Genomic DNA, 26702 nt, shown 5'->3' with positions numbered 1-26702 from the left:
GACCCAGCAATCTGCATTTCGGTGAGCCCTCCAGCAATTCTGATGCACCCTCAAATTTGAGAGTCCCTGCTATAGGCTAAACCTACAGCCTCCAAGGCTCAAGATGCAGAGCTTCAAACTTGTCAGGACTGAGCCCCATAGTCATGAGGATGGAGAGAGTACCTTTCTCTGAGCCAACAGTGCTCAGTGTTCAAGGCTGACCACCATGCAGTGCAGAGCCCCAGAGAAACTCCTACCATTTAGATACATGGTGTAGAGACATGTGTTAACACAGCCAGCCTATAAAGTAGGAGAAATTGGGGGCTATCTTTTAAGGTCTACTCTGCTCTATAGAGTGTTTAAATAAAAATAATTAAGGATTCCTCTTTTGCTAGAAAATTTGTTTACAAGTTGACTTCAGCTAATATGTGAAAAAAATAAAGCAAATTAATATGCTAGTAATATAAAAAGAGTATAGGTAACAATAAATGGCCAGCTTTTTTTTAAGCACTGAGTGCCAGGTGCTAGTAATAAGCATTTTACATATATTCTAATTCAATTCTCACAGTAACCCTGTGAAATAAAGTCCTCCCTCCACCCCTTTTTTTATTAAGGAGATTAAGACACAAAGAAGCAACTTGCCCAAGATCTCATGGATACTATTAAAAGATATTTACTGAGTGACAGGAACTGTTTCTGGGTGCTGGGATTTAAATTCAGGCCAACTGACTCCAGAGGTCATATTTGTAATCACATATGGTAATAGTGCACATATATTTTTAAACTCATATCCAGTTACTTTCTATAGGTAAATGTGGAATGTATTTTGTGGAAGATAATGCTTCTGATACAGTTGAAAGTTCGGTGAGTAGAGGCTTAAGTTTGCACTTACATAAATCTAGACAAATTCCAAAAATGTATAACTTTAGTTAACCAGAGAGCAGGTAGAACTAGAAGAGTTCATGTATTGTCATTCTGTGTATAGATTGGCCTTAATTCCAAACTTTTTCTTTTAAAGATACTTTTAAAAAGAAGACCCTACCATCTCCTCTGTCTTATAGTCTGATCTCCTAACAGTTAGTATTATGAGTCAAATTCCAAAGTGCTCCTGTTAAAGCAAACAAGCAAAGGGGAAAAAAGTAAGAGAGAGAGAGAGAGAAAGTAAGAAACAGACTCTTAATTATAGAGAACAAACTGATGGTTGTCAGAGGGCAGGTGGGTAGAGGATGGGTTAAATAGGTGACGGGGATTAAGGAGGGCACTTGTGATGAGCACTGGGTGATGTAGGGAACTGCTGAATCATTATATTGTACACCTATAACATGTGTAACACAGTATGTTAACTAACTAGAATTAAAATTAAAACTTTAAAAAGTATAAAAATGAAAAAATGAAAGAAAAGTGCTCCTGTTATGTTAATTTATTTAATTTATTCTTTTTATCACCATTCCTCAGTGGCAACAAATAACTACTTCTTAACCACTCCCAGTTCACTATCAGGTACACTTACCTTCACAAAGAAAGGAAAATGTTGTGTAATAGAATAACTTAAGTAATCCTGATATTCACACACCTTAGTACCATAATTTTTATTCTACTGGAAGTACTGATACTAATCAGAAAATAACAAAAGTGACTCTTAATTCACATCTTTTGTATCGCAAGACTTTTTGTCCATCTGAATTAGCTTGTATCATTAAAATATTGTTTTGAGATCCCTATAATAAGAGAAATAAGGTTTTTTGTTTCAGAAAGTTCTAAAACCAGGAATTGCTAAGGATATACTAAATAAGATTACATGTCGTTTAATAATGAATACATAGCTGATTTCAAAAACAAATGAGCTAAAATATAAAATTTTGTTGTGAAACAGATAATATGAAAAAAATCATGAAAATATTTAATATAGCCCCCAAAATTGGGTAGGTATTCTTTCATATGATTTATCTAGCAATTGCCACAGTACTTATCCCAGCTAGTAAAAGTATGGTTACATTATTTTTCAAGATGTCTCGTTTTAACAACCAAGGAATTTAATAGTTGATATATAAGCCAACGTTTTTCTGGATCCAAAAGATGCCATTTTCCCCCTTTAAAACTCTCCCTAAAGGGGGCACCTGGGTGGCTCAGATGGTTGAGCGTCTGCCTTTGGCTCAGGTCATGATCCCAGGGTCCTGGGATCGAGCCCCACATCTGGCTCCTGGCTCAGCAAGGAGTCTGCTTCTCCCTCTCCCTCTGCCTCTCTCCCTGCTCATGCTCTCTCTCTCTGTATCTCTGTGTCTCAAATGAATAAATAAAATCTTAAAAAAAAAAACTCTCCTTAAAGTACTCTTGTTTTTTTATTATTATTGTTATGTTAATCACCATACATTACATCATTAGTTTTTGATGTAGTGTTCCATGATTCATTGTTTGCGTATAACACCCAGTGCTCCATGCAGAACGTGCCCTCTTTAATACCCATCACCAGGCTAACCCATTCCCCACCTCCCTCCCCTCTAAAACCCTCAGTTTGTTTTCAGAGTCCGTAGTCTCTCATGGTTTGTCTCCCCCTCCGATTTCCCCTGCTTCATTCTTCCCCTCCTGCTATCTTCTTTTTTTTTTTAAACATATAATGTATTATTTGTTTCAGAGGTACAGGTCTGTGATTCAACAGTCTTACACAATTCACAGCGCTCACCATAATACATACCCTCCCCAGTGTCTATCACCCAGCCACCCCATCCCTCCCATCCCCCACCACTCTAGCAACCCTCAGTTTGTTTCCTGAGATTAAGAATTCCCATCATATTAGTGAGGGTCATATGATACATGTCTTTCTCTGATTGACTTATTTCACTCAGCATAATACCCTCCAGTTCCATCCACGTCGTTGCAAATGGCAAGATTTCATTTCTTTTGATGGCTGCATAATATTCCATTGTGTATATATATACCGCATCTTCTTTATCCATTCATCTATCGATGGACATCGTGGCTCTTTCCACAGTTTGGGTATTGTGGACATTGCTGCTATAAACATCGGGGTGCATGTACCCTTTTGGATCCCTACTTTTGTATCTTTGGGGTAAATACCCAGTAGTACAATTGCTGGATCGTATGGTAGCTCTATTTTCAACTTCTTGAGGAACCTCCATACTGTTTTCCAGAGTGGCTGCACCAGCTTGCATTCCCACCAACAGTGTAGGAGGGTTCCCCTTTCTCCGCATCCCCGCCAACATCTGTCGTTTCCTGCCTTGTTAATTTTAGCCATTCTGACTGGTGTGAGGTGATATCTCATTGAGGTTTTGATTTGGATTTCCCTGATGCCGAACGATGCTGAGCACTTTTTCATGTGTCTGTTGGCCATTTAGATGTCTTCTTTGGAAAAATGTCTGTTCATGTCTTCTGCCCATTTCTTGATTGGATCATTTTTTCTTTGGGTGTTGAGTTTAATAAGTTCTTTATAGATTTTGCATACTAGCCCTTTATCTGATATGTCATTTGCAAATATCTTCTCCCATTCTGTCGGTTGTCTTTTGGTTTTGTTGACTGTTTCTTTTGCTGTGCAAAAGCTTTTTATCTTGATGAAGTCCCAATAGTTCATTTTTGCCCTTGCTTCCCTTGCCTTTGGCGATGTTTCTAGGAAGAAGTTGCTGCAGCTGAGGTCGAAGAGGTTGCTGCCTGTGTTCTCCTTTAGGATTTTGATGGACTCCTGTCTCACACTGAGGTCTTTCAACCATCTTGAGTCTGTTTTTGTGTGTGGTGTAAGGAAATGGTCCAGTTTCATTCTTCTGCATGTGGCTGTCCAATTTTCCCAACACCATTTGTTTGAAGAGACTGTCTTTTTTCCATTGGACATTCTTTCCTGCTTTGTCGAAGATTAGCTGACCATAGAGTTGAGGGTCCATTTCTGGGCTCTCTATTCTGTTCCATTGATCTATGTGTCTGTTTTTGTGCCAGTACCATACTGTCTTGATGATTACAGCTTTGTAATGGAGCTTTAAGTCTGGAATTGTGATGCCGCCAGTTTTGCTTTTCTTTTTCAACATTCCCCTGGCTATTCGGGGTCTTTTCTGGTTCCATACAAATTTAAGATTATTTGTTCCATTTCTTTGAAAAAAGTGGATCGTATTTTGATAGGGATTGTTTTGAATGTGTAGATTGCTGTAGGTAGCATTGACATCTTCACAATATTTGTTCTTCCAATCCATGAGCATGGAACATTTTTCCATTTCTTTGTGTCTTCCTCAATTTCTTTCATGAGTATTTTATAGTTTTCTGAGTACAGATTCTTTGCCTCTTTGGTTAGATTTATTCCTAGGTATCTTATGGTTTTGGGTGCAATTATAAATGGGATCGACTCCTTAATTTCTCTTTCTTCTTCTTGTTGTTGGTGTATGGGCATGGCACTGATTTCTGTGCATTGATTTTATATCCTGCCACTTTACTGAATTCCTGTATGAGTTCTAGCAGTTTTGGGGTGGAGTCTTTTGGGTTTTGCACATAAAGTATCATATCATCTGCAAAGAGTGAGAGTTCGACTTCTTCTTTGCTGATTTGGATGCCTTTTATTTCTTTTTGTTGTCTGATTGCTGTGGCTAGGACTTCTAATACTATGTTGAATAGCAGTGGTGATAGTGGACATCCCTGCCATGTTCCTGACCTTAGGGGGAGAGCTCTCAGTTTTTCCCCATTGAGAATGATATTCACTGTGGGTTTTTCATAGATGACTTTTATGATATTGAGGTATGTACCCTCTGTCCCTATACTCTGAAGAGTTTTGATCAAGAAAGGATGCTGTACTTTGTCAAATGCTTTTTCTGCATCTATTGAGAGGATCATATGGTTCTTGTTCTTTCTTTTGTTAATGTATTGTATCACATTGATTGATTTGTGGATGTTGAACCAACCTTGCAGCCCAGGGATAAATCCCACTTGGTCGTGGTGCATATTCTGTTGGATCCTGTTGGCTAGTATTTTGGTGAGAATTTTTGCATCCATGTTCATCAAGGATATTGGTCTGCAATTCTTTTCGATGGGGTCTTTGTCTGCTTTTGGGATCAAGGTAATGGTGGCCTCATAAAACGAGTTTGGAAGTTTTCCTTCCATTTCTATTTTTTGGAACAATTTCAGAAGAATGGGTATTAATTCTTCCTTAAATGTTTGGTAGAATTCCCCTGAGAAGCCATCTGGCCCTGGGCTTTTGTTTGTTGGGAGATTTTTGATTACTGCTTCAGTTTCCTTAGTGGTTATAGGTCTGTTCAGGGTTTCTATTTCTTCCTGGTTCAGTTTTGGTAGTTGATACTTCTCTAGGAATGCATCCATTTCTTCCAGGTTATCTAATTTGCTGGCATAGAGTTGCTCATAATATGTTTTTATAATTGTTTGTATTTCTTTGGTGTTGGTTGCGATCTCTCCTTTTTCATTCATGATTTTATTTATTTGGGTCCTTTCTCTTTTCTTTTTGATAAGTCTGGCCAGGGGTTTATCAATCTTGTTAATTCTTTCAAAGAACCAGCTCCTAGTTTTGTTGATCTGTTCTACTGTTCTTTTGGTTTCTATTTCATTGATTTCTGCTCTGCTCTTTATTATTTCTCTTCTCCTGCTGGGTTTAGGCTTTATTTGCTGTTCTTTCTCCAGCTCCTTTAGGTGTAGGGTTAGGTTGTGTATTTGAGACCTTTCTTGTTTCTTGAGAAAGGCTTGTATTGCTATAATACTTTCCTCTTAGGACTGCCTTTGTTGCATCCCAAAGATTTTGAACAGTTGTGTTTTCATTTTCATTTGTTTCATGGATTTTTTTAATTCTTCTTTAATTTCCTGGTTGACCCATTCATTCTTTAGTAGGATGCTCTTTAGCCTCCATGTATTTGAGTTCTTTCCAACTTTCCTCTTGTGATTGAGTTCTAGTTTCAAAGCATCGTGGTCTGAAAATATGCAGGGAATGATCCCAGTCTTTTGGTACCAGTTGAGACCTGAATTGTGACCTAGGATGTGATCTATTCTGGGGAATGTTCCATGGGCATTAGAGAAGAATGTGTATTCTGTTGCTTTGGGATGGAATGTTCTGAATATATCTGTGAAGTCCATTTGGTCCAGTGTGTCCTGTAAAGTCTTTACTTCTTTGTTGATCTTTTGCTTAGATGATCTGTCCATTTCAGTGAGGGGGGTGTTAAAGCCCCCCACTATTATTGTATTGTTGTCAATGTGTTTCTTTGCTTTTGTTATTAATTGGCTTATATAATTGGCTGCTCCCATGTTAGGGGCATAGATGTTTATAATTGTTAGATCTTCTTGTTGGATAGACCCTTTAAGTAGGATATAGTGTCCCTCCTCATCTCTTATTACAGTCTTTGGTTTAAAATCTGATTTGTCTGATATAAGGATTGCCACCCCAGCTTTCTTTTGGTGTCCATTAGCATGGTAAATGGTTTTCCACCCCCTCACTTTCAATCTGGGGGTGTCTTTGGGTCTAAAATGAGTCTCTTGCAGACAGCATAACGATGGGTCTTGTTTTTTTTATCCAATCTGATAGCCTGTGCCTTTTGATTGGGGCATTTAGCCCATTCACATTCAGGGTAACTACTGAAAGATATGAATTTAGTGCCATTGTATTGCCTGTAAGGTGACTGTTACTGTATATTGTCTGTGTTCCTTTCTGGTCTATGTTACTTTTAGGCTCTCTCTTTGCTTAGAGGACCCCTTTCAAGATTTCTTGTAGGGCTGGTTTCGTGTTTGCAAATTCCTTTAGTTTTTGTTTGTCCTGGAAGTTTTTTTTATCTCTCCTTCAATTTTCAGTGACAGCCTAGCTGGATAGAGTATTCTTGGCTGCATATTTTTCTCATGTAGTGCTCTGAATATATCCTGCCAGTCCTTTCTGGCCTGCCAGGTCTCTGTGGATAGGTCTGTTGCCAATCTAATGTTTCTACCATTGTAGGTTACATATCTCTTCTCCCAAGCTGCTTTCAGGATTTTCTCTTTGTCTCTGAGACTCAAGTTTTACTATTAGATGTCGGGGTGTTGACCTATTTTTACTGATTTTCAGGGGGTTCTCTGTGCCTCCTGGATTTTGATGCCTGTTTCCTTCCCCAAATTAGGGAAGTTCTCTGCTATAATTTGCTCCAATATACCTTCTGCCCCTCTCTCTTTCTTCTTTTTCTGGGATCCCCATTATTCTAATGTTGTTTCATCTTATGATATCACTTATCTCTCAAATTTTGCCCTTGTGATCCAGTAGTTGTTTATCTCTTTTTCTCAGCTTCTTTATTTTCCATCATTTGGTCTTCTGTATCACTAATTCTCTCTTCTGCCTCATTTATCCTAGCAGATAGAGCCTCCATTTTTTATTGTACCTCATTAATAGCCTTTTTGATTTTGACTTGGTTAGATTTTAGTTCTTTTATTTCTCCAGAAAGGGTTTCTCTAATAACTTCCATGCTTTTTTCAAGCCCAGCTAGTATCTTTAAAATTGTCATTCTGAACTCTAGTTCTGACATCTTACTAATGTCTGTATTGATTAGGTCCCTGGCAGTCTCCTGTTCTTTTTGTTGAGGTGATTTTTTCCGTCTTGTCATTTTGTCCAGAGGAGAATAGATGAATGAGAGAACAAAATGCTAACAGGGTAACAACGTCCCCAGAAAATATACACTAAACAAATCAAAAAAGACCTGAAACTGGGGGAAAAGAAAGGGAAAGAAAAAGATAAAAACAAACAAAAACAGGGGCGCCTGGGTGGCTCAGTTGGTTAAGCGACTGCCTTCGGCTCAGTTCATGATCCTGGAGTCCCTGGATCGAGTCCCGCATCGGGCTCCCTGCTTGGCAGGGAGTCTGCTTCGCCCTCTGACCCTATCCCCTCTCATGTGTTCTTTCTCTCTCATTCTCTTGCTCTCAAATAAATAAAATCTTAAAAACAAAAACAAAAACAAAACAAAAAAGTAGAATATGATCAAATATGACCAGGCTGGTGCATAGATCAGTGCCATGCACTAGATTTTGGGCGTATTTTGGTCTGTTAGAAGAAAGTGCCTCCCAAAATTTTAAAGAAAGAAAAACTTACATATGTACAAAAATAAGGGTTAATACGATGAAGGGATGGAATATGACTGTAAAGATGAAAATTATAAAAGATTTTATAAAAGGAATTGATAAGATAAGAAGTTGTTTGAAAAAAGAAAGATGAGGATTTAAAAAAAAGGGGGAGAGAATGGGATCAGGCAGGAGACTAGAACAAAGCCATACACTAGAGATTTAGGGTATATTTTGATCTGTTAGAAGAAACTGTATCCCAAAATTTTAAAGAGAGAACAACATATATATACCAAAAATAAGGGTAACTACTATGTAGGGATAGAATATGACTCTAAAAATGAAAAATAAAAAAGATTTTTTTTAAAAAAGGGATTGATAAGATGTTGGTTGAAAAAGGGAAAAAGAAAAATTAAAAAAAAAAAAGTTAAAAAAAGGTTAACTTTGAAAGCCTTAAAGAATCATTGGAAAAAAGCCATGGATTCTATGTGCAGTATTCCCCTAGCGCTGGAGTTCTGCTGTTCTCATTGATCAGTGAACTTGGTCTTGGCTGGCTGTTCTTGCTGATCTTCTCGGGGAGGGGCCTGTTGCCGTGGTTCCCAAATGTCTTTGCCGGAGGCGGAATTGCCCCGCCCTTGCCAGGTCCAGACTAAGTAATCTGCTCAGGTTTGTTCTCGGGAGTTTTTGTTCCCTGCAAGCTTTCCGTACAGCTTTGGAGGAGGAGAGTGAAAATGGCGGCCTCCCAATCTCCGCTCCAGAGGAGCCGAGAACTCGGGACCCCGCTCCTCAGTGCACCCCCAGAGACAAGCAGTCAATCACTCCCATCTCCCCAGTCTCCGGCCGCACTCCGTGCAGTACTCTTGTTTTTTTAATAGAGTGAAAGGTCCTTCTTTCCTCTGCTCTTTAGCATTTGTTCTATATGACATTTGCTGTCTTGCATTTTAAATGTGTATACACTTTCCATCTTGCACAGATGTATTTCATGCAGAGCACTTAGCAGAGCACCTTGCTCATAGATGCTTAATTAACATCTGCTGAGTTGAATGAATGAATGAAAGTTGAAACTTAACAAGAAGGAATTCGGTTTTATGTATGAGAATATTAGATTTTCATTAAAATGTTTAATTTTATTTGTAATATATTTCCTATGCCTATTCTAAAAATCATTTGGAACCCACATAACACACACATAGAACAGGGCAAATCAAATTTAAAAATTTCAAATAAGGTTTTAGAAGGATGAAGAGCCTGGGATAGGATAGTCATTACAATTGAGTTCTAAATTTTGCTCTGAGCTCCAGTTCCCACACAAAAGAGTAAGTAAATGCAGTTTTCCAAAAGGTAAAACTGATGAAAACAAACCAAAACATTATGCAAGTTAATTTGATGAGATAAATTCTAACTAGTTTTAAACCTTGGTAGAAGCTTTTATCATGATTTTTCTATTAAAAGCATTAACATAATTCATGTTCATAATTCATTGCAGTTTACAAAACATAATTCATTGCAGTTTACCAAAGATTTAGACATGTTTTTAAAAGTTTTCTTGATTTTGTACTTTGGCAAGGACCCAGTGATGGTAAGAAGTATAGGACCTATGGCCCCTAACCCTTCATTCTAGAATGTGGGGATTTGGGATGCCTGAGTGGCTCGGGTCATGATCCCAGGGTCCTGGAATCGAGTCCCTCGTCAGGCTTCCTGCTCAGCGGGGAGTCTGCTTCTCCCTCTGCCTATGGCTCCCCCTCCTTGGGCTCTCTCTGTCTCTCTCTCTCTCTGACAAAAAAAAAAAAGGAATGTGGGGATTTGATGAGGGAGGCTAGGATTAATGCTGTCAGGAAGATCCAGCCTTCTGGTCGTCACTTTATCTCTTCCTTCCTTCTGCTGACCACATGGGAGAGGAACATAGCCATCTGGTACATGATGATCTATGAACTTACAGTCAGTGGGACTGAACTGGCAGGAGGCTGCTTTGCCTTTCCTGGAAGATTCAGAGGCATGGGAACTATGCGTCAAAGCTGGGGAGCTCCCAGGCCACGCAGATAGGTCAATTTTAACCCAAATCCATGTGCGGGCAGGCCCGCAGCTCTTGAGTTCTCAGGGAGAGGCTTGTTTCCAGCCAGACTCCAGGCCAAGAGAGACAAGCTCCTGCTTCTTCCTCTATTGATGGGCACGTGTGTTTGTCTGTGATTGGGACAATGTCCCTTAATGGGTTTTAGATTTCTGAAGTAATTTCATTTTCCATACTCTGATCCAGAGGACCCAGTGCCTCATCTTCTTTCTTCAAGTGGACATTAACCTAAGTCATGTGGTCTCTGAACCCTGTGAGCCTGCTGGCAAAGTGTCCCCTCCACCTCCCTGCTGCTTTTCACATTTCTTGTTAGTTTTGGCTCCTGGGGCTTTCATTTCCCCTTAATTTCTTGCAAGCTCAGCTTTAAAATAAGTCAGTCTGGAAAAGCTACATATTTTATGATTCTAACCATATGACATTCTGGGAAGGGAAAACTATGGAGATAGTAAAAAGATCAGGGGTCCACAGGGCAGGAGGGGATGACAAGGTGGGGCAGAAGGGAATTCTGTATGGTACTGTAATGGTGGACACATTCCACAGGAAACATTAGTCAAAATCCATAGAACTGCATAACACCGAGAGTGAACCCTAATGTAAACTATGGCCTTTGGTTAAGAATAATGTATTCAATATTGGCTCAACAATTATTACAAAGGCACCCCACCACTCACACTAATGGGAGATGATAATCATAGGGAAGTTGTGAGTGCAAGCAGGGAATACATGGGAACTCTCTACACTATCTGCTCAGTTTCCTGCAAACCTAAAACTGCTCTAAAAAGTAAAGTCTATTTAAAATTTAAAAAATACAAAAACAGTCTGTATTTTTTTAATTCATTACATTTTGTCCAGCATTTTGAAGTGTTTTGTAGTGAGGGGTGGGGCCAGTCAGGGAATCTTATCTGCCATATTGCCACAAGGGAAGACATTTTATTTCATTTGGATAGTTTTAAAATGATTATATTTCCTATAAAGCAAACACTTTCATTTATTTCTTTTGTCTTAGAGCCTTCAGGGAGAATTGGAACCAGCATCCTTCTCCTGGACATATGAAGAAATTAAAGAAGTCCACAAGCGTTGGTGGCAGTTGAGAGACAATGCTGTAGAAATCTTTTTAACAAATGGTAGAACACTCCTGTTAGCATTTGATAACACCAAGGTAAATTCGGCTTTATTAACAGATAATTTTTGAAATTATCATGGGATCAGTGTAAATATACTCATACTGATTTTATCAAGGTTTAACTTATTTAAACTTTGATTCACTGTTTCTGACATCAAATAAAAACTGCCTTATTTCTTAGTCCTAATTAAAGTGAACCCTTGGCTATAGTAGAATGATTTTTGTCCTTCGAAACAGTGTTAAATTCAGATTCTCCAAAGTCACTGTATCTGTAAAAGTAAGTGAATGCATAACCAACCTGAAGAGAGTAATTTAATCTAGAGAGTAGATTCTATATTTTATAAACCCTTTCTTAACCCTACATCCCTTCCGCTGCAGTTTGTCTGCTGTCCTTTATAGAAAACCTTTTGGAAAAGTTTGAAAAAGTTATGTGTGCTCGCTGCCTCCAGTTCTCTTTTGAAATGCTCCTGACTGGTTTTCTTCTCACTACTTCACCTAGAATTCTGGTCGGGGTTCTTAGTGACCCCCATGTCTAAACCCGATGGTCAAATTTCTCGGTCCTTATTTTACTTGACCTATCAGCAGCATTTGACACCAGTGATTGTTTTCTCTTTCTTAAAAAAAAAAAAAAATAATAATAATAATAATAACCTTCCCAGGGCACCTGGGTGCTGCAGTTGATTGAGCAGTTGAGCTTCCAACTCTTGGTTTTGACTAGGTCATGATCAGGGCCATGAGATCGAGCCCTGCATTGGGCTCTGTGCTCAGTGGGGTGTCTGCTTGTGCCTCTCCCTCCTCCCTCCTCCCCCCCCCCCCCCCCCGCCGCACTCTCTCAAATAAAGAAATAGATAAAATCTTGAAAAAAAATAATCTTCTCCACTAGGTTTCTGGGTCATCACTTTTCGTTAGCTCTCCTCCTGCCTTAAGGACATTCATTCCTTCTCAGTCTTCCTCCAAGATGCTTCTTGGAATACCTCCAGGCTCATTCCACAGACCTATTCTCTTCTCATCCACTCTTGTGACTTTAAATACTACCTGTATTGAAACAGCTTTCAAATTTATATCCCTACTCAAACCTCGCCCGGGAATGCCACACTCAAATACTTAACTCCCTACTTGGCATCTCCACTTGGAAGTCAAATGGGCATCTCGTATTGAGCATGCACAAAACCAAGCTTCTAATCTTCCCCCTCAGAATCTCTTTGCCGTTTTCCCCATTTCAAAAATTGGCAACTCAATCTGTCTGATGGCCCAGGCTAAAAATTTTGGGATTATCCTAGACTCCTCATATTCTTTCATGCCCCACGCCTACTCTATCAGTCCTGCTGACTCTCCCCTCAAAACAGGTCCACAACCTGGCTACTTACACTACTGGTCTAAGCCAGCATCATCTCTTGCCTAAATCATTACAATAACCTCCTAACTGTCCTCCCTGCTTCCATACTCCCCCTTCTTTCAGGCTATTCTCAACATGATAGCTAAGGTATATTGGATCATGCAATCCCTCTGCTCAAAACCCTCCAGTCACTTCCTGTCTTACTTGGTTAATGCCAAAGTCCTTATAATAGCTTAATGAAACACTGAGTTATCTGGCATCTTGTTATCTCATTGACCTTCTTTTCTATCATTCTAGCCCCTGCTTGCTCCACTCCATCCATGGCGACTTTGTTTTCCTTGACTAGGCACACTAATGCTTCAGGGCCTTTGCACTTACCACTCCTGCTCCTGGGAACACAGCCTGGAATGTTTTTCCTTTTTGAAATTCACATGACTCACCTGCTCACTTTTTCAGGTTCCTTGATCAAATGTCTCCTTATCAGACCCTCCGGACTGCTCTTAATAAAATGGCAACCCTTCTCTCACTCCTACCCCCAAGCCTCCTTTCCTTTGCTCTGTTCTTCTCTATAGCACTTAATAACATCCAACATTGTTTCTCCAATAAAATGTAAACACTTTGTTTTGTTAAGTGCTATAGCTTCAACAGCTTGAATGTAGGTGCCTGGTCAATACTTGTCAAATGAATGAATGCTTCCTTTTTCTTGCAGAGTTTGGTATGCAGTCTGTCATAAACTCCCTTCCATCAACCTTAGCTTTAGAAGGTGGCAGTCTTCAGATTTAAACTACAGGTTTAGGTTTTCTGTTTGTTTTTCCTTGAGCCTATTACTTTTTTTTTTTTAATTGTGGTAAGAAAATACGTAAAATAAGATGGCCAATTTTTTTTTAAGATTTTATTTATTTATTTGAGAGAAAGAGTGAGTGAGCACAAGTGGAAGGGGTGGAGGGAGGCAGAGGGAGAAGCAGACTCCTCGCTGAGCAGGGAGCCCGATGCAGGACTCAATCCCAGGACCCTGGGATCACAACCTGAGCCGAAGGCAGACGCTTAACCGACTGAGCCACCCAGATGCCCTCATTTTAGCCATTTGTGTGTGTTAAGTATATTCACATTGTTGTGGAACAGGTTCCAGATGTAGGCTTTTAAACCTTCTGTGACCTTGCCTGTTCCATAGCCATAGCTCCATTTCCTCACTTACTTTTAGTCCTGTCTCTGGTTATCCACATCTGCTGCTCTTGTTCCTATGCCTGAAGTACATACACTACAGATTTAAGATAGATATTTCAAATTTGTTTTTAGTAAAGGCCTGGCTTGTCTATTTTTTCCCATTTATTACCAATCATCATTTAATGACTTTAGGAAAAATCATATTACCTTTTTCTGTGACAAGTTTTGTGAATCTCTAAAAAAAAAAAAGAGAAAACCAAAGTTTATTGGTTTTCAATCAGTAGTGAAAATCAAATATCATATTTTACATAGGGTGTTTTATTTCCTATTCATGAAATAAATATTATTATTCCCATATTACAGATATGATAACTGTAACACAAAGGTTTTAAGCTGGAAATCAGGCCATGTCTGTCTAAGAAGACCATGCTCTTTCTACAATATCATGTCGCATTTATTTAGATGAAGATTCTTCTTTATCCTTTATTGATTTTTTTTCAGGATCTCTATATAAGTGACTCTTCTATACAAACTTTTTCTTACCTTCTTATTGACCGATTTCTCCAGCAAAACATAATGGTTAAGAGTCCAGCCTTTGGAGGAAGACCCAGAGTTGAATCTCAGTTCGCCACCAGTTGATGTTAGTCGGGCAGCGAGTATTTTCTTGGTGGCCTTGATATTAGTAACATGCCTAAAATACGGAGACTTTGGAGAAAAGAATCAGTAGCCTAAAAGAAAATCTGTTGTTTTTTTTTCTCCTTCCCTTGCAGGTTCGTGATGATGTGTACCACAGTATACTAACAAATAACCTCCCTAATCTCCTGGAATATGGCAACATCAATGCTCTGACAAATTTATGGTATACTGGACAAATTACTAACTTTGAATATTTGACTCACCTAAACAAACATGCCGGCCGATCCTTCAATGATCTCATGCAGTATCCAGTGTTCCCGTTCATACTTGCTGACTATGTTAGTGAGACCCTTGACCTCAGTGATCCATCAGTCTACAGGTAACTAAAAACATTATCACCTATTAGCTTTGTCCATATGCTGTCTTTATTTCATTAAAGACCTATCATGAGACTTTTCAACCATGCACCAATATAGAAGGAATATACAACAAACCCCATCTGTCCATAACCTCAGCTCGACAATTATGAAGATTTTTGCCAAACTTGTATCATCTCTTTTTTCTTTTTAAGACAAATCGTGGACAATCTTGTTACATTATTCCTGTGTTCTTCAGCACACATCTCTTAAGAAAGTACAGAACATTTTCTTACTTAATATGTTATAGTGTCATCATCATATCTAAGAAAATTTAACAATAATTTCATGGTGTCATCTAATACCCAATCCATTTTCCAATGTCCCCCCAATTATATGAAAGATGTCTTTTTATAGTTGATTGGCTTATATCAGGCCCAATATCACCTTTGGTTGCTATGTCTCCAAAGACATAAATCTAGAATAAGCCTTTGTTATTTGGTATGCATTTTCCTCTTTCTTTTTTCCTAACATTGACTTGTTGAAGAAAAACAGGTCATTTATTTTGTAGGATATCTCCCATTCCCTTAGTTAGTTAGTTAGTATTTACCTTCTTCCTTTAGCCTCTGTATTTCCTAGAGACTGGAAATTAGTTCTAAAGGCTTGCTTAGATTGAGGTTCAGTTTTTTTTTGGCAAGAATACTTTATCGGTTGTGGTGTGAACTTCATATTGTCCATCTCAGGAAACATATGATATCCCACTCTAATGATGCTCAGATTGATCCATGGTATCAGGCATCCATGGAACTTGTTTCTGTCATTGATGGTTATCTCTTAAGTTGGTTATTTATTTCACTAGGGGTCCACAAAATGGTGACTTCCTATTCTCTCATTTCTTCTAAAATTTTTTAGAAGAAAACATATAAGGTGAACCTATGATATTTATTATATCAGAAAGCAAGGAAACTGATAGTCTTGTCAGAAGGATGTGGGGGCCATATTTGCATACCTATGTTCATTGCCACATTATTCACAACAGCCAAGTCGGGGAGGCAGCCCGTGTCTGTCTGTGGATGGATGGATGGAGAATTTGTGGTACCATACATACAATGGAATATCATTCAGCCTTAAGGAGGAGGGAAGTCCTGTCATACGCTGTAACCTGGATGAACCTTGGGGACATTGTGCAAAGTGAAATAAGCCAGCCACAGAAAAGACAAATATTGTGACATTCCACTTATGAGAGTTATCTAGGGTCATTAGACTCAGAGGCAGAGAGGGGAATGGTGGTTGCTCGGGGACAGGGATGAACAGGGGAGGGGGAGATGGGGAGTTGTTCTGTGTGGGTAGAGTTTTACAAGATGAAAAAGTTCTAGACATCTGTTATACAACAGTGTAAATATGGTCAACACTATTGAACTGTATACTTGAGAATTGTTACGATTATAAATTTTGTACTGTGTGGTTTTTACCACAATCAAAAAAATAAATAAGTAAAGGACTCAGGAGCCAACTTGAAGTGGCTCTCACTGCCAAAGATAGGACAATCTGAGCATCAGGAAGAATAATGACTACAATTGATTAAAACACATTTCAACTTAAAAAAACACTTAAGTTAATAATGATACTTTTTTAAGGCCCCCAAAACAAACTTACTGGTCGCCATTGGATGTAACTAGGGCGCCAATTCCTTACTTTTGAAATTTGGCAATTAAAGCAAAAGAATTAAGCATTTATCCTGCCTTTCTTGAATGAATTGCATTTTAGAGTAACCACATAGCCCTAGTAGTTGATGAGGAAATATTCTGGTTATTTATTTAAAAAAAAAAAGTTCTCTTATGTAATTTAAAGAAAATTTGACTCCAAATATTCTACTTGGTATATTAGAATATATATATTTTTAGAATATTTTAATTATAACTACTGAAAAGTAGGCCTAGCTTAAGGCAGTTTTCAAGAAATCAGATACAGTTTAATATATTTGTCAATTTAAAAAATAGCAAGTGGCATGTTATTTATCTTCCAGACATTTTTATACACTGCTGATGGACATTTAGACATTTTTACTCTATTAGTATAAATAGATCCAATCTTTCTGGAAGGCAGTTTGACGATATATAATATGCCAAAGAACTCTTCAAATGTGCATACTCTGTTTTAGCAACTTAACCTCTGGGATTTTTTATTTTTAGGAATACTTAAGAATATGTACTTTACCAGAAAGGTTCCCACTGGAAGTAAGTGTCATGAGGGCAAGAACTCTGCCTGGTTCACTGCCGATAATGGTGCCTGGCACCGTATGCAACGATTTGGCCATATGGATGGATAGTCCTTACATCATTTTTTTTAAGTAGCTAAAATTTAGAAACAACCCCAATGCCCAACACTAGGTTTGAGTAAACTGTTTTACATTACAGCCATTAAAAATGGTATTTTAGAAAGACACAGTATAGGTGGGGAAAGCTGTTATTTTTATTTTAAACATGAATATACATATACAGATAACCAGAAAAACATCTGGAAAGGTATATACTGAAATGTTTTACCTGTGAATAATAGTATTATAGCTGATTTGAGGGTTATTCTGTCTGCTCATCAGTAATTTCTGATTTTTCAACCACAACAGTAAGTAGTACTTATGTTCAAAAACACCAATTTACACTGTTTAGAAAAAACTGCATGCCCAGATCTTACACACGATTTCTCCTACTTTGAGATGTGAATTTGTATCTATTCTATAAAACTGTTTTTACTTTTTAACAAATTTTTTAGGATTGGAAAGGTCTCAAAAGCAAAATTAGTGTTTACTATCACTAATGTCAATATCCCTAGGAAATAGGTATATTAACATCTGGCTCAGCAGACCTGGTTTGAGCCACTGAACTTTGGGCAAATCTTGATGTTGATCTAGTTACGGAGCCAGATGTTGAAACTCCAGATGACCACACCCCATGCCAGCCCAGGTGGCCCCTCAGCCCGGGAGGCTGCTCCCACAGTGGATCTTTTCCTCTTGCTCTTTCAAGTGAACACCAGCACAGACACATCTCTACTCTGTGAACAAGGATGTCACTTCCCATCTATGAATTAGACAACAAAACATGTATTTTAGTACTCACACTCCAAGTCTCCACTTGGTCATTTTAAACGTGTGTCATTTGGGGGTGCCTGGCTGGCTCAGTCAGTAGAGGCATGTGACTCTTACTATCAGGGTCATGAGTTCAAGCCCCACATTGGGCGTGGGGCCTACTTAAAATTTAAAAAAAATTTTTTTAAGTGTCTTTTCTTTAATTTTCAGTAACTAGTCCAATAATTACATAACATCTCCTCATGACCATATTTCCCATCCAAACCACCCTTCAGTCTTCACTGCCTGAACAGGTGTAGGTCTGGAAAATGGGGACAGGAACGTCAGGGCTCAGCAGGAATCAGCTGCCCTGGGCAGCATCAGTTATGATTCTGGAGGAAGCAGAAGAAGCAGCAGCTCTTCTTGTCTAGGCTACTCGTAAGTCAGGAATTCCTGAGATTGGTATGGATCTGTTTAGGAAAATTCTACCTTGGACCAGTTGATTCAATCATAATCTTGAATGATGGCTGTTAGTTGCAAAGCAACATATGTAAGCACTAAACTAAGGCCAAGTGTTTGCTGATCACAGATTTACTTACAGGACGCAGGTGTGTAGGCAGCTTAATCTTAACAGTATCAAAATACTTCATCTTTTTCCATCCTCTCTTCATTTGTAGGAATCTCTCTAAGCCTATAGCTGTGCAGTATAAAGAAAAAGAAGATCGTTATGTGGACACCTACAAGGTAGGTTTCGTTTTTCCTCATATTTTGATAAATGAAAATTCAAGTTTTATTCTATAGGCTTGTGTTTTACCTAATTTTAAATTTATAATATTGATTTTTCTGTTTTTTCTTTTTTGTGCTTTGGGTGACAGGCAATTGGAAATCATTATATGATTTTAGATATTATTATCTGTCTCAGTTCTATGAAAACACTTTGCCCAGAAAAAGAAATACACTTATTGTGGCATAAATTGGAAGCTAATAATCCATTGTTGTATCCATATATAAATAACTATATTTCTTTTAAAAATCACCGATTTTCAGGGACCCGCTATGTGTATCCCCTAGTGTTATTTATATAACAATATCAGTCTATTTATAATGCACCAGAATTCCTTATTATTCATATTTAGCAAATTATGCAATCATTTATTAGCAGAAATCTACCAGATTTTAAAGTTAGAAGTATAAATTATCTATTTCTGAGAAATTAACATTCATGGAATTCTGTTGGAAATTTTTTAAAAACTCATTAGCCACATGCTGCATTCTTCACAGCAGTATTGAGGTAAGAGCAGCTGAAGCAGGTTTCTCGCATTCACATTGTTCTGTGTCACAGTTCCAGAAAGATCTCGCCAAGTGTCTTATAACTGTCACTCCTTGATTCCTCTGCAGTTGAAAATGGGGCAGTGCTGTGGAATCAAGGAGAAGTGATTCCAGAATTCACTATCACCTGACTTTGTTATCAGAGCCAGACAGAAGCTATGGGAGATGAGTGACAGATAGTAAATATTCGGTTGAGCTTCCTACTTCATGATGGGAAGATAGCAGTCGTGAAAAATCACTGTATTCGTTTTTATCTCAGTGTAACTACATTGAAGAACAGCCATAAAATGTTACGTTAATACCTGAGAACTTCAGTAACGTGGTACAGTTTTTCCATTGCTATTGCTTTTCCACCGCTAGAGAGGTTCTCTAAAGAACATAGCATTGTATCTTGAGACTCGTTTTTAAAATGCAGACGTCTCTAGTGACAGTAGCAGCTCTCATTTATTGAGCGCTTGATCAGCTTAAACATTCTAGGCCGTGTTGGGAGCCAGAGAGCTGGGAGGCAGGGTGCAGAATCGGTGAGTTTCCTGTGACAGAATGAGAGAATAAAGGTGCACACTGTGACATGCTTCTCGAGTGGCCGGGCCTCAGCGGGGCACCAAGGAGGAGCTGCCCCAGGTGGCTGAGGTCCAAACACAGGTGGGACGGCAAGCCATGGAAAATGGCATCAAAGGGCTGATAGAGGGGCCCCTGGGTGGTTCAGTTGGTTGAGCGTCCAACTCTTGATTTCGGCTCGGGTCATGAGATAGAGCCCTGTGTCGGGCTGTATGCTGAGTGTGGAGCCTGCTTGGGATTCTCTCTTTCTCTCTGCCCCCCCCCCCACCACCACTTGTGTGCGCTCTCTCTCTCTCTCTCTCTCTCAAAATAAAAAATAAAATAATAATTTTTAAAAAGGGGGAGTAGTAGCGAAGATGGAAAGAAAACTAGTGAGGCTTTTCCAGCTTTGCCTGGAGCACTCTCTCATGAATACTGTCTGATTCCCTGTCTCCTTCAGTACTTGGAGGAGGAGTACCGCAAAGGGGCTAGGGAAGATGACCCCATGCCTCCCGTGCAGCCCTACCACTATGGCTCCCACTATTCTAACAGTGGAACTGTGCTTCACTTCCTGGTCAGGATGCCTCCTTTCACAAAAATGTTTTTAGCCTATCAAGGTAAGAATTATTCTATAACTACCTAAAATATCTTATTGGTCATCAGGGGAAAAAAAAACTTGACATACTTTCTGAGACTGTATTGAGACTAATCAAACCACAGGAAGAAGAATTCTATTTATTCCTCCCATAAAATTCTATTCAAAAAATTTGTAGTAAACCACATTATCTTGCTAATATGGCAAATTTTAGCTGCAAATTAGACATGTCTAAGTTTATAAAAATGTAATTCTCTTTTTAAAAAATAGGATGTAATTCACATACCATAAAATTTATCCTTATCAAATGTATGCAATTCACTTTTTAAAGATGTTCAATTTAATAGTTATTTCAGATCATGTAAGTTATCTTTGGATACAGGGAATATGTTACTATAATTTATTACAAGTAACTAGTTAATAGGAGAGCCACACTGCCGCCTTCACCATAGTAACTATCTAGCTAATAAACTTCTACCTCAGGGGCACCTGGGGGGCTCAGTCGGTTGAGCGTCAGGCTCTTGATTTTGGCTCAGGTCATGATTTCAGCGTCGTGAGATCAAGCCCCCCAACGTGGAGCCTTCTTAAGAGTCTCCTCTCTCTCTGCCCCTCCTCCCTGCTCGGGCTCTCTCTCTCTCTCAAAAAAAAAAAAAGAACATAATAATAATAATAATCTTCTACCTCAGTGTTTTGAGTGACAGCCTGTAGGCAGGGAGATTACTTAGAGGTGAATTCACTGACTTGTGTGCAAATAGGGACATACACTCCTATCGGTTTCTAATGAGGACTGTGGTATGAGCTCCGAGTTGTTCCTCGTGGCCCGCAGAGTCCTTTGTGGGGTCATCATCCATTCATTTACTCACCCCTTCTTGAACTTCTTTATGTATTTTTACTCACATGCCACCTCTCGGAGGAATGGATTGTGTGTGGTCTCTACTTGGTCCACAGAAGGGGCTTTCTTCTATTTGTCCCCATGCAAGTGCACAGAGCCACTGTTCCACGTGACAGCTGTTGTGATACTTGAAGACTATTGCCCTGTCCGCTGTCTCCCTCTCAGTCGTGTTTATCCCCAAGCTAATTATCCTTCGTTAATTTGACATCAGGTTGAGAGCCTCCTATATGCAGGGTCTTATCCCGGCTGCTACGGGGATACAAAAAATAAATAAGATCGTTCAGTACTTACTGAAGAGTTTTTAAAACTAACGTGTAAGCCATCCTTGTTTGCTCTGGTTTCCAAACCTGTCACTCTTCTGATCATCCTTCTGGACGTGTTCTGGTTTGCAGATGCCCTTATTAAAAAGTGGTACTCAGAATAAGAAAGAATATTTCAGATGTGGTTTGGGACTGCTGCAGTGTGTAACAGAACTCTTCCTGCCCTCCACTTTTTTCACGTAGCCAAGAATCTATTAATACAAAACTCCCAATCGACTGAAATTTCTTAATTTTTTAATATTTATTGCTAGTATGCTAAGTTTTCTTCATTGTGTATTTAAGAATGATTTTTAAAAAAAAAACAAACAGAGGCTACTGCAATCCCCATCAATTTCATCTGATTAGCTGGAAATGATTTATGTTGGCTTTTGAATTTATCTCTAGACTCCGGGCCTAGTCCAGGGCTTCTCACCTTGGCCCTGTGGTCATTTTGAAGTGCATAATTCTTGTTGTGAGGACTGTCCTGTGCATTATAGCTATTTTGTAGCATCCCTGGCCTCTACCCACTTAATGCCAATGGCATTCCCCCACCAGTTCAGTTGTGAGAACCAAAAATATATCTAGACATTGCTAAATGTCTAGGGGACAGAAGTGCTAGCTTCAGAACCACTGGTTTAGTACATGCACGTTCTAGATTATAGAAATTTGTAGTACTACTTTTTTTTTAAGTTAAAAAACAACGAAGAATTTGACAATCTGAACAGAATCCTCAGTGTGCTTCTTTCGTGCCACAGTTCTGTAGTCTCTATTCTAGGTACTGTGACTCTGCCATAGCCTTACAGAATTGCTTTTTCTAGATGCCATTTAGATGGGTTACTTTTTCCCCTGGGCTGACTGACTCAACAGATGAGAAAGTAATAAAAGTAATAGAAAATGTTGCTGGACAGGGAAGCGCAGACTTGGGGAAGAAGCTTAGCATATCTTTCTAAAATTGTGCCTTGCTTGATGCTGAGATTAGTCTGTGACAGTCTCTAAATGAAAAGATAAGTTCAAAATTTCAGCGACTTCAAAGGAGTTTTAGATGGTACAATGTACACCACTGGTGTCCTCAGGGCTGGCCTTTGGGTATTGTTTCATGTTCTAGGCTTGCCCTGTGGCTCGGGTCTGCTAACTATTGACAGGAAAAGAGACAGGTTAAAACTCAGTCCTTCATTCCTACAGCAGAAAAACTTAACAGAGGAGTGACTGTGTTTAGTTTTTTAGTTTATAGGAAATTGTACTTCATTCTTTAGTTCAGTTATATCTAAAAAGGAATGCTCTCCCCCCAAAAAAGAAAAAAGTTGTCTTAATTATTAAAGGTGAAGGAGGGCGCCTGGGTGGCTCAGTTGGTTAAGCGTCTGCCTTCAGCTCGGGTTGTGGTCTCAGGGTCCTGGGATCGAGCCCCACGTTGGGCTCCTTAGTGGGGAGCCTGTTTCTCCCTCTCCCTCTGCTGCTCCCCCCTGCTTGTGTTCTCTCTTCTCTGTCAAATAAATAAATAAAATCTTTTAAAAAATTATTAAAGGTGAAGGAATAATTTTGCTTTCTGATGGGGAAAAAACTGTTTTACACACTTGAACTTTAATTTACCTTTAATTATTCATTCATTCAATAAATAAGTCATCATCAGGTACTTAGTATGTGCTCGTTGTGGGTGATTCCTCAGGTCCCTGCTGTTATGGGACTTTAATTCTGCTTGCGTAAGCAGATAGTAATCAATTAAACAAATAAATGATATAAATTCATCCATTTATATGTACTAGGAAAACATAATATAGATTAAAAATACTATAATACGGTCTCAAATTATGTATAGAAATATATATTCTCAAGAACATGAATAACCTCTTTAAAACTGGAAAACAAAATGAACATCATTTTAATCTTTTCAAAGTAGCAGAAGTTAAATTAATTATAACAAGCTTCAAATAGAATAAGGTCTTTGTGTCTTAACTGCATTGTTTGTCTTTCTTTATAGATCAAAGTTTTGACATTCCAGACAGAACTTTTCATTCTACAAATACAACTTGGCGCCTCTCATCTTTTGAATCCATGACTGATGTCAAAGAACTTATCCCAGAGTTTTTTTATCTTCCAGAGTTCTTAGTCAACCGTGAAGGTATAGCAGTAAATCGTTTCTAATTTATAATTCTGTACTTATTTTATACTTTTCTAAAAATAAGAATAGCTTTTTTAAGTCCTATAATTTGATCCCCAAATAAGAGAAATACCTTTATTTATCAAGTCTATCATTTTATTTCCAAGTGAGCATGAAGATTGTAACTATTTTATAGGACTAAATATGTGTGGAAAATTGGTAACTTTTAACTATTAAAGGTATTTGTAAACATGTATTTTAGTTTTTACAGAAGTGCTTCTTTTTTCTGATTGCAAACGTTATCATATGCTCATTATTTTAAAAAGTCATGAATTTATTGAAAGCACAATGTAAGTTAACCAAAATCTCAATGATTTTATGCAGAGTGGCCAACTTATAAATAAAACACCCTAGCTAGAATCTTCTAATACCAAAAAGGAATAGTAGAGGATAAAATCAAATTTTCTGTGATGCCAATGACCAATAATCTCTGCCAACCTTACCCATTTTTTAGTAGAAGACCAGGTAGCTCTTTGAGAGATGTTTGTGGGTCATTTTCCTACCTTACTTAATTTTATATTTTTATGTGACCTTTAGGAATACATGAAATTGATAATTATATCTTCAGAGAAGTTAGTGTTGGGAAAATTGCTTTAGAATTTTATTCTATACGAACTGGCCCCTCTGGAGTGGTTTGGAGAATCGTTAATAAATCCATGCGGCTAATCACCTGGAGCACGGTTCATAGTGTTGCCCAAATGAGAAATGCTTCAGTGAGTTGTCAGCACCCGCAGTTTGGAGTACCTGCCTTGTAGCTTTCGGCTTGGGACTCATTTCAATCTATGCTTGTTTTCTCTGTCCATGGTTTCTTATATGTATGTTTCCGTTATCTCTGGCTGCATAACAAATACCTCCAACACTTAGTGCCTCAAAACAACAATAAATTTATTGTCATTACAGGTTTTGGAGGTCAGAAATTCAGAAGCAGCTCAGCCCAGTGCCTTTAGTGGTTTGGGCTCAGGGTCTGCATTCAGATTAGCTGGAGCTGGACCAGCCAGGGGATCAGAGAAGCTGGGGGCCGGCAGGCATCTCTCTTTATGTAGTGTCCATGGTTTTCCATGTGGTCTCTCCACGTGGACTAGTTTGTGCTTCCTCACAGCATGGTGGCCTTGGACATTCTCCTTGGCAACTCGGGGTTCCAAAGGCGAGTGTCCCAAGGGAGAGACAAGCAGAAGCTGCAGGGCCTTTACGAACCTCGCCTTGGAGGTCACAGAGCAGCACTCCTACTACATTCCATTCACCAGTGCTGCCCACATTCAAAAGGAGGGAGCATAGACTTTGCTACTTGATGGGGGAGTAGCAGGATTCTGGAAAAGCCTGCAACACAGCGAGGGTTGTTATAGCTATTTTTGGAAAATATTGTTTGCTATCATGTACATCATGTCCTTTCCTATCAGCATTCTGATAAGCCTTTCATCGTACTTCCAGTCATCTGCTGTGTGTGAAGAGTGCCTACCTGTGATGTGTCCCCAGAGCATTTGACAGTTGAGAATGATTTGAGTTTATACAGACCCCCTGCTGCTCAGCCCCTCCCCAGCTCAGCCCTTAGAAGTCTCATTCACTATTGTTAAATCAGTAAATCCCTGCTGCTTCTCCTGAAGCTGCCCACATAGAGTTCTGTAGATTCTTGGCCAGTCTGTCCTAAATCACTCTGCAGCTGTCTGTAGGATGAGCTGAGCTTTTGGAGATGACCCCCACCCTCACTCCGTGTTCATTTACATAAGCCCTTGGTTTATATTTCACATCGTATCATTTCAAAATACTTCCAAAATTAGCGAATATCCTTCTAACTGTTTTCACAAGATCTAGAAGGAGGCAGACAGCAACTTAATTTTATATGGCGTGTAATCAGCTTTTAAGATTTCCTTTTTAATTTATTTTAATTTAATTTGATTTATTCTGTTATGGTGTTCAGATTTTCTGTCCATAAAAGGTAGCACAAAAATATTTCTATAACATTTCTTTTAGGACAGTTATGGGTTTTTTTTTTGAAAGAAACACTTCTGAGATTTGTGTTTACACTAGCAGACTAATGAAACAATTAGAGAACAGCTTATTTAGATCACAGAAGAACCCTCTAATTCAATGTGTTGGGATAATTTTGTTGTCCATAGGAATGCTTAGTGGAAATGTCAGGAGAGACCTCCAGACTTAACATAAAATTAATAGTTCATTTAGGAATGTGTATACTTTGCATTAGTTGGATTTTTTTAAAACTACAGAATGCTAGTATAAATTTATTGTGATGTTAACACCTTAGTTTGATTTTAATCGAGTTTATAATTGAATAGCTATTTAAACACTTACTACATTTGAAGTTCTGATAAGTAGAATGTTGAAATTAGTAGGCAGTGATTTTCTGCTGTTTTTTCAATGTGATATAAAGTGGTAGAAGGATAAAGTTGAAGATCTCAAATTTAATGAGGATAGCATTAACCCATGTAGTTCTATCAGTAGGTAAGTAAGTAGATGAGCAGTGATGTCAGTCTCCTCTTTGCCTCTGCTTTCCCTGGTTATAGCACATAATATCTGTTTCTGGAAACTCTTAAGACCTGCTCAGTGGGCCAGATGAGGCATGCTTTGGGGAGATAAACATTAATATTAATCTTCTCTTTTAGGTTTTGATTTTGGTGTGCGTCAGAATGGTGAACGGGTTAATCACGTCAACCTCCCTCCTTGGGCACGTAACGATCCTCGTCTTTTTATCCTCATTCATCGACAGGCTCTAGAGTCTGACTACGTGTCCCAGAACATCTGTCAGTGGATTGACTTGGTATTCGGGTATAAGCAAAAAGGGAAGGCTTCTGTTCAAGCCATCAACGTTTTTCATCCTGCTGTAAGTGACCCTTTTAAAAATATGCATTTACATAAGGCAAAACCTGAATAAAAGGTTAGTTGTTGGGCTGTTTCTTTAAAATACCCAAGTTATTGAAGAGAATTGGCAACAGCTTAAACTGTTGCCCAAGACTTTTCAGGCTTTATATTTCACCTCCTTAAAAATAACTAAGATGCTATTCATCGGGGGTTCCTCCAGACCATTTGCCAAGTGTCTGCCTATCTAACAACATCGAAAAGAGTATGTGAAAGTATAACAATTCTACTTCTAGGAATTTACATTGTGCTGAAAAGAGTTTACGTGGCAGGCCCAAACTGCTTTCCTTGGAA

The 26702-nt window shown here is 38.7% G+C and overlaps 1 protein-coding gene across 3 annotated transcripts in view; it reads left to right on the top strand.

Moving 5' to 3' along the window:
• LYST (lysosomal trafficking regulator) overlaps positions 1–26702 on the top strand; it is a 182324-nt gene that overhangs the window by 129073 nt on the left and 26549 nt on the right. For all 3 annotated transcript variants that reach the window (XM_035008510.1, XM_035008509.1, XM_035008508.1), the window contains 7 exons: positions 788–843; positions 11058–11210; positions 14445–14689; positions 18408–18474; positions 20057–20213; positions 23358–23498; positions 26156–26373. In XM_035008510.1, coding sequence (XP_034864401.1) covers positions 788–843; positions 11058–11210; positions 14445–14689; positions 18408–18474; positions 20057–20213; positions 23358–23498; positions 26156–26373 — 1037 coding nt within the window. The remainder of the gene's footprint in view (positions 1–787; positions 844–11057; positions 11211–14444; positions 14690–18407; positions 18475–20056; positions 20214–23357; positions 23499–26155; positions 26374–26702) is intronic.

This window comes from Mirounga leonina, unplaced genomic scaffold (genome assembly GCF_011800145.1).
Source record: "Mirounga leonina isolate KUSES-001 unplaced genomic scaffold, KU_Mleo_1.0 Mir_152, whole genome shotgun sequence".
NCBI lineage: Eukaryota > Metazoa > Chordata > Mammalia > Carnivora > Phocidae > Mirounga > Mirounga leonina.
This window is presented reverse-complemented; position numbering and strand designations above follow the sequence as displayed.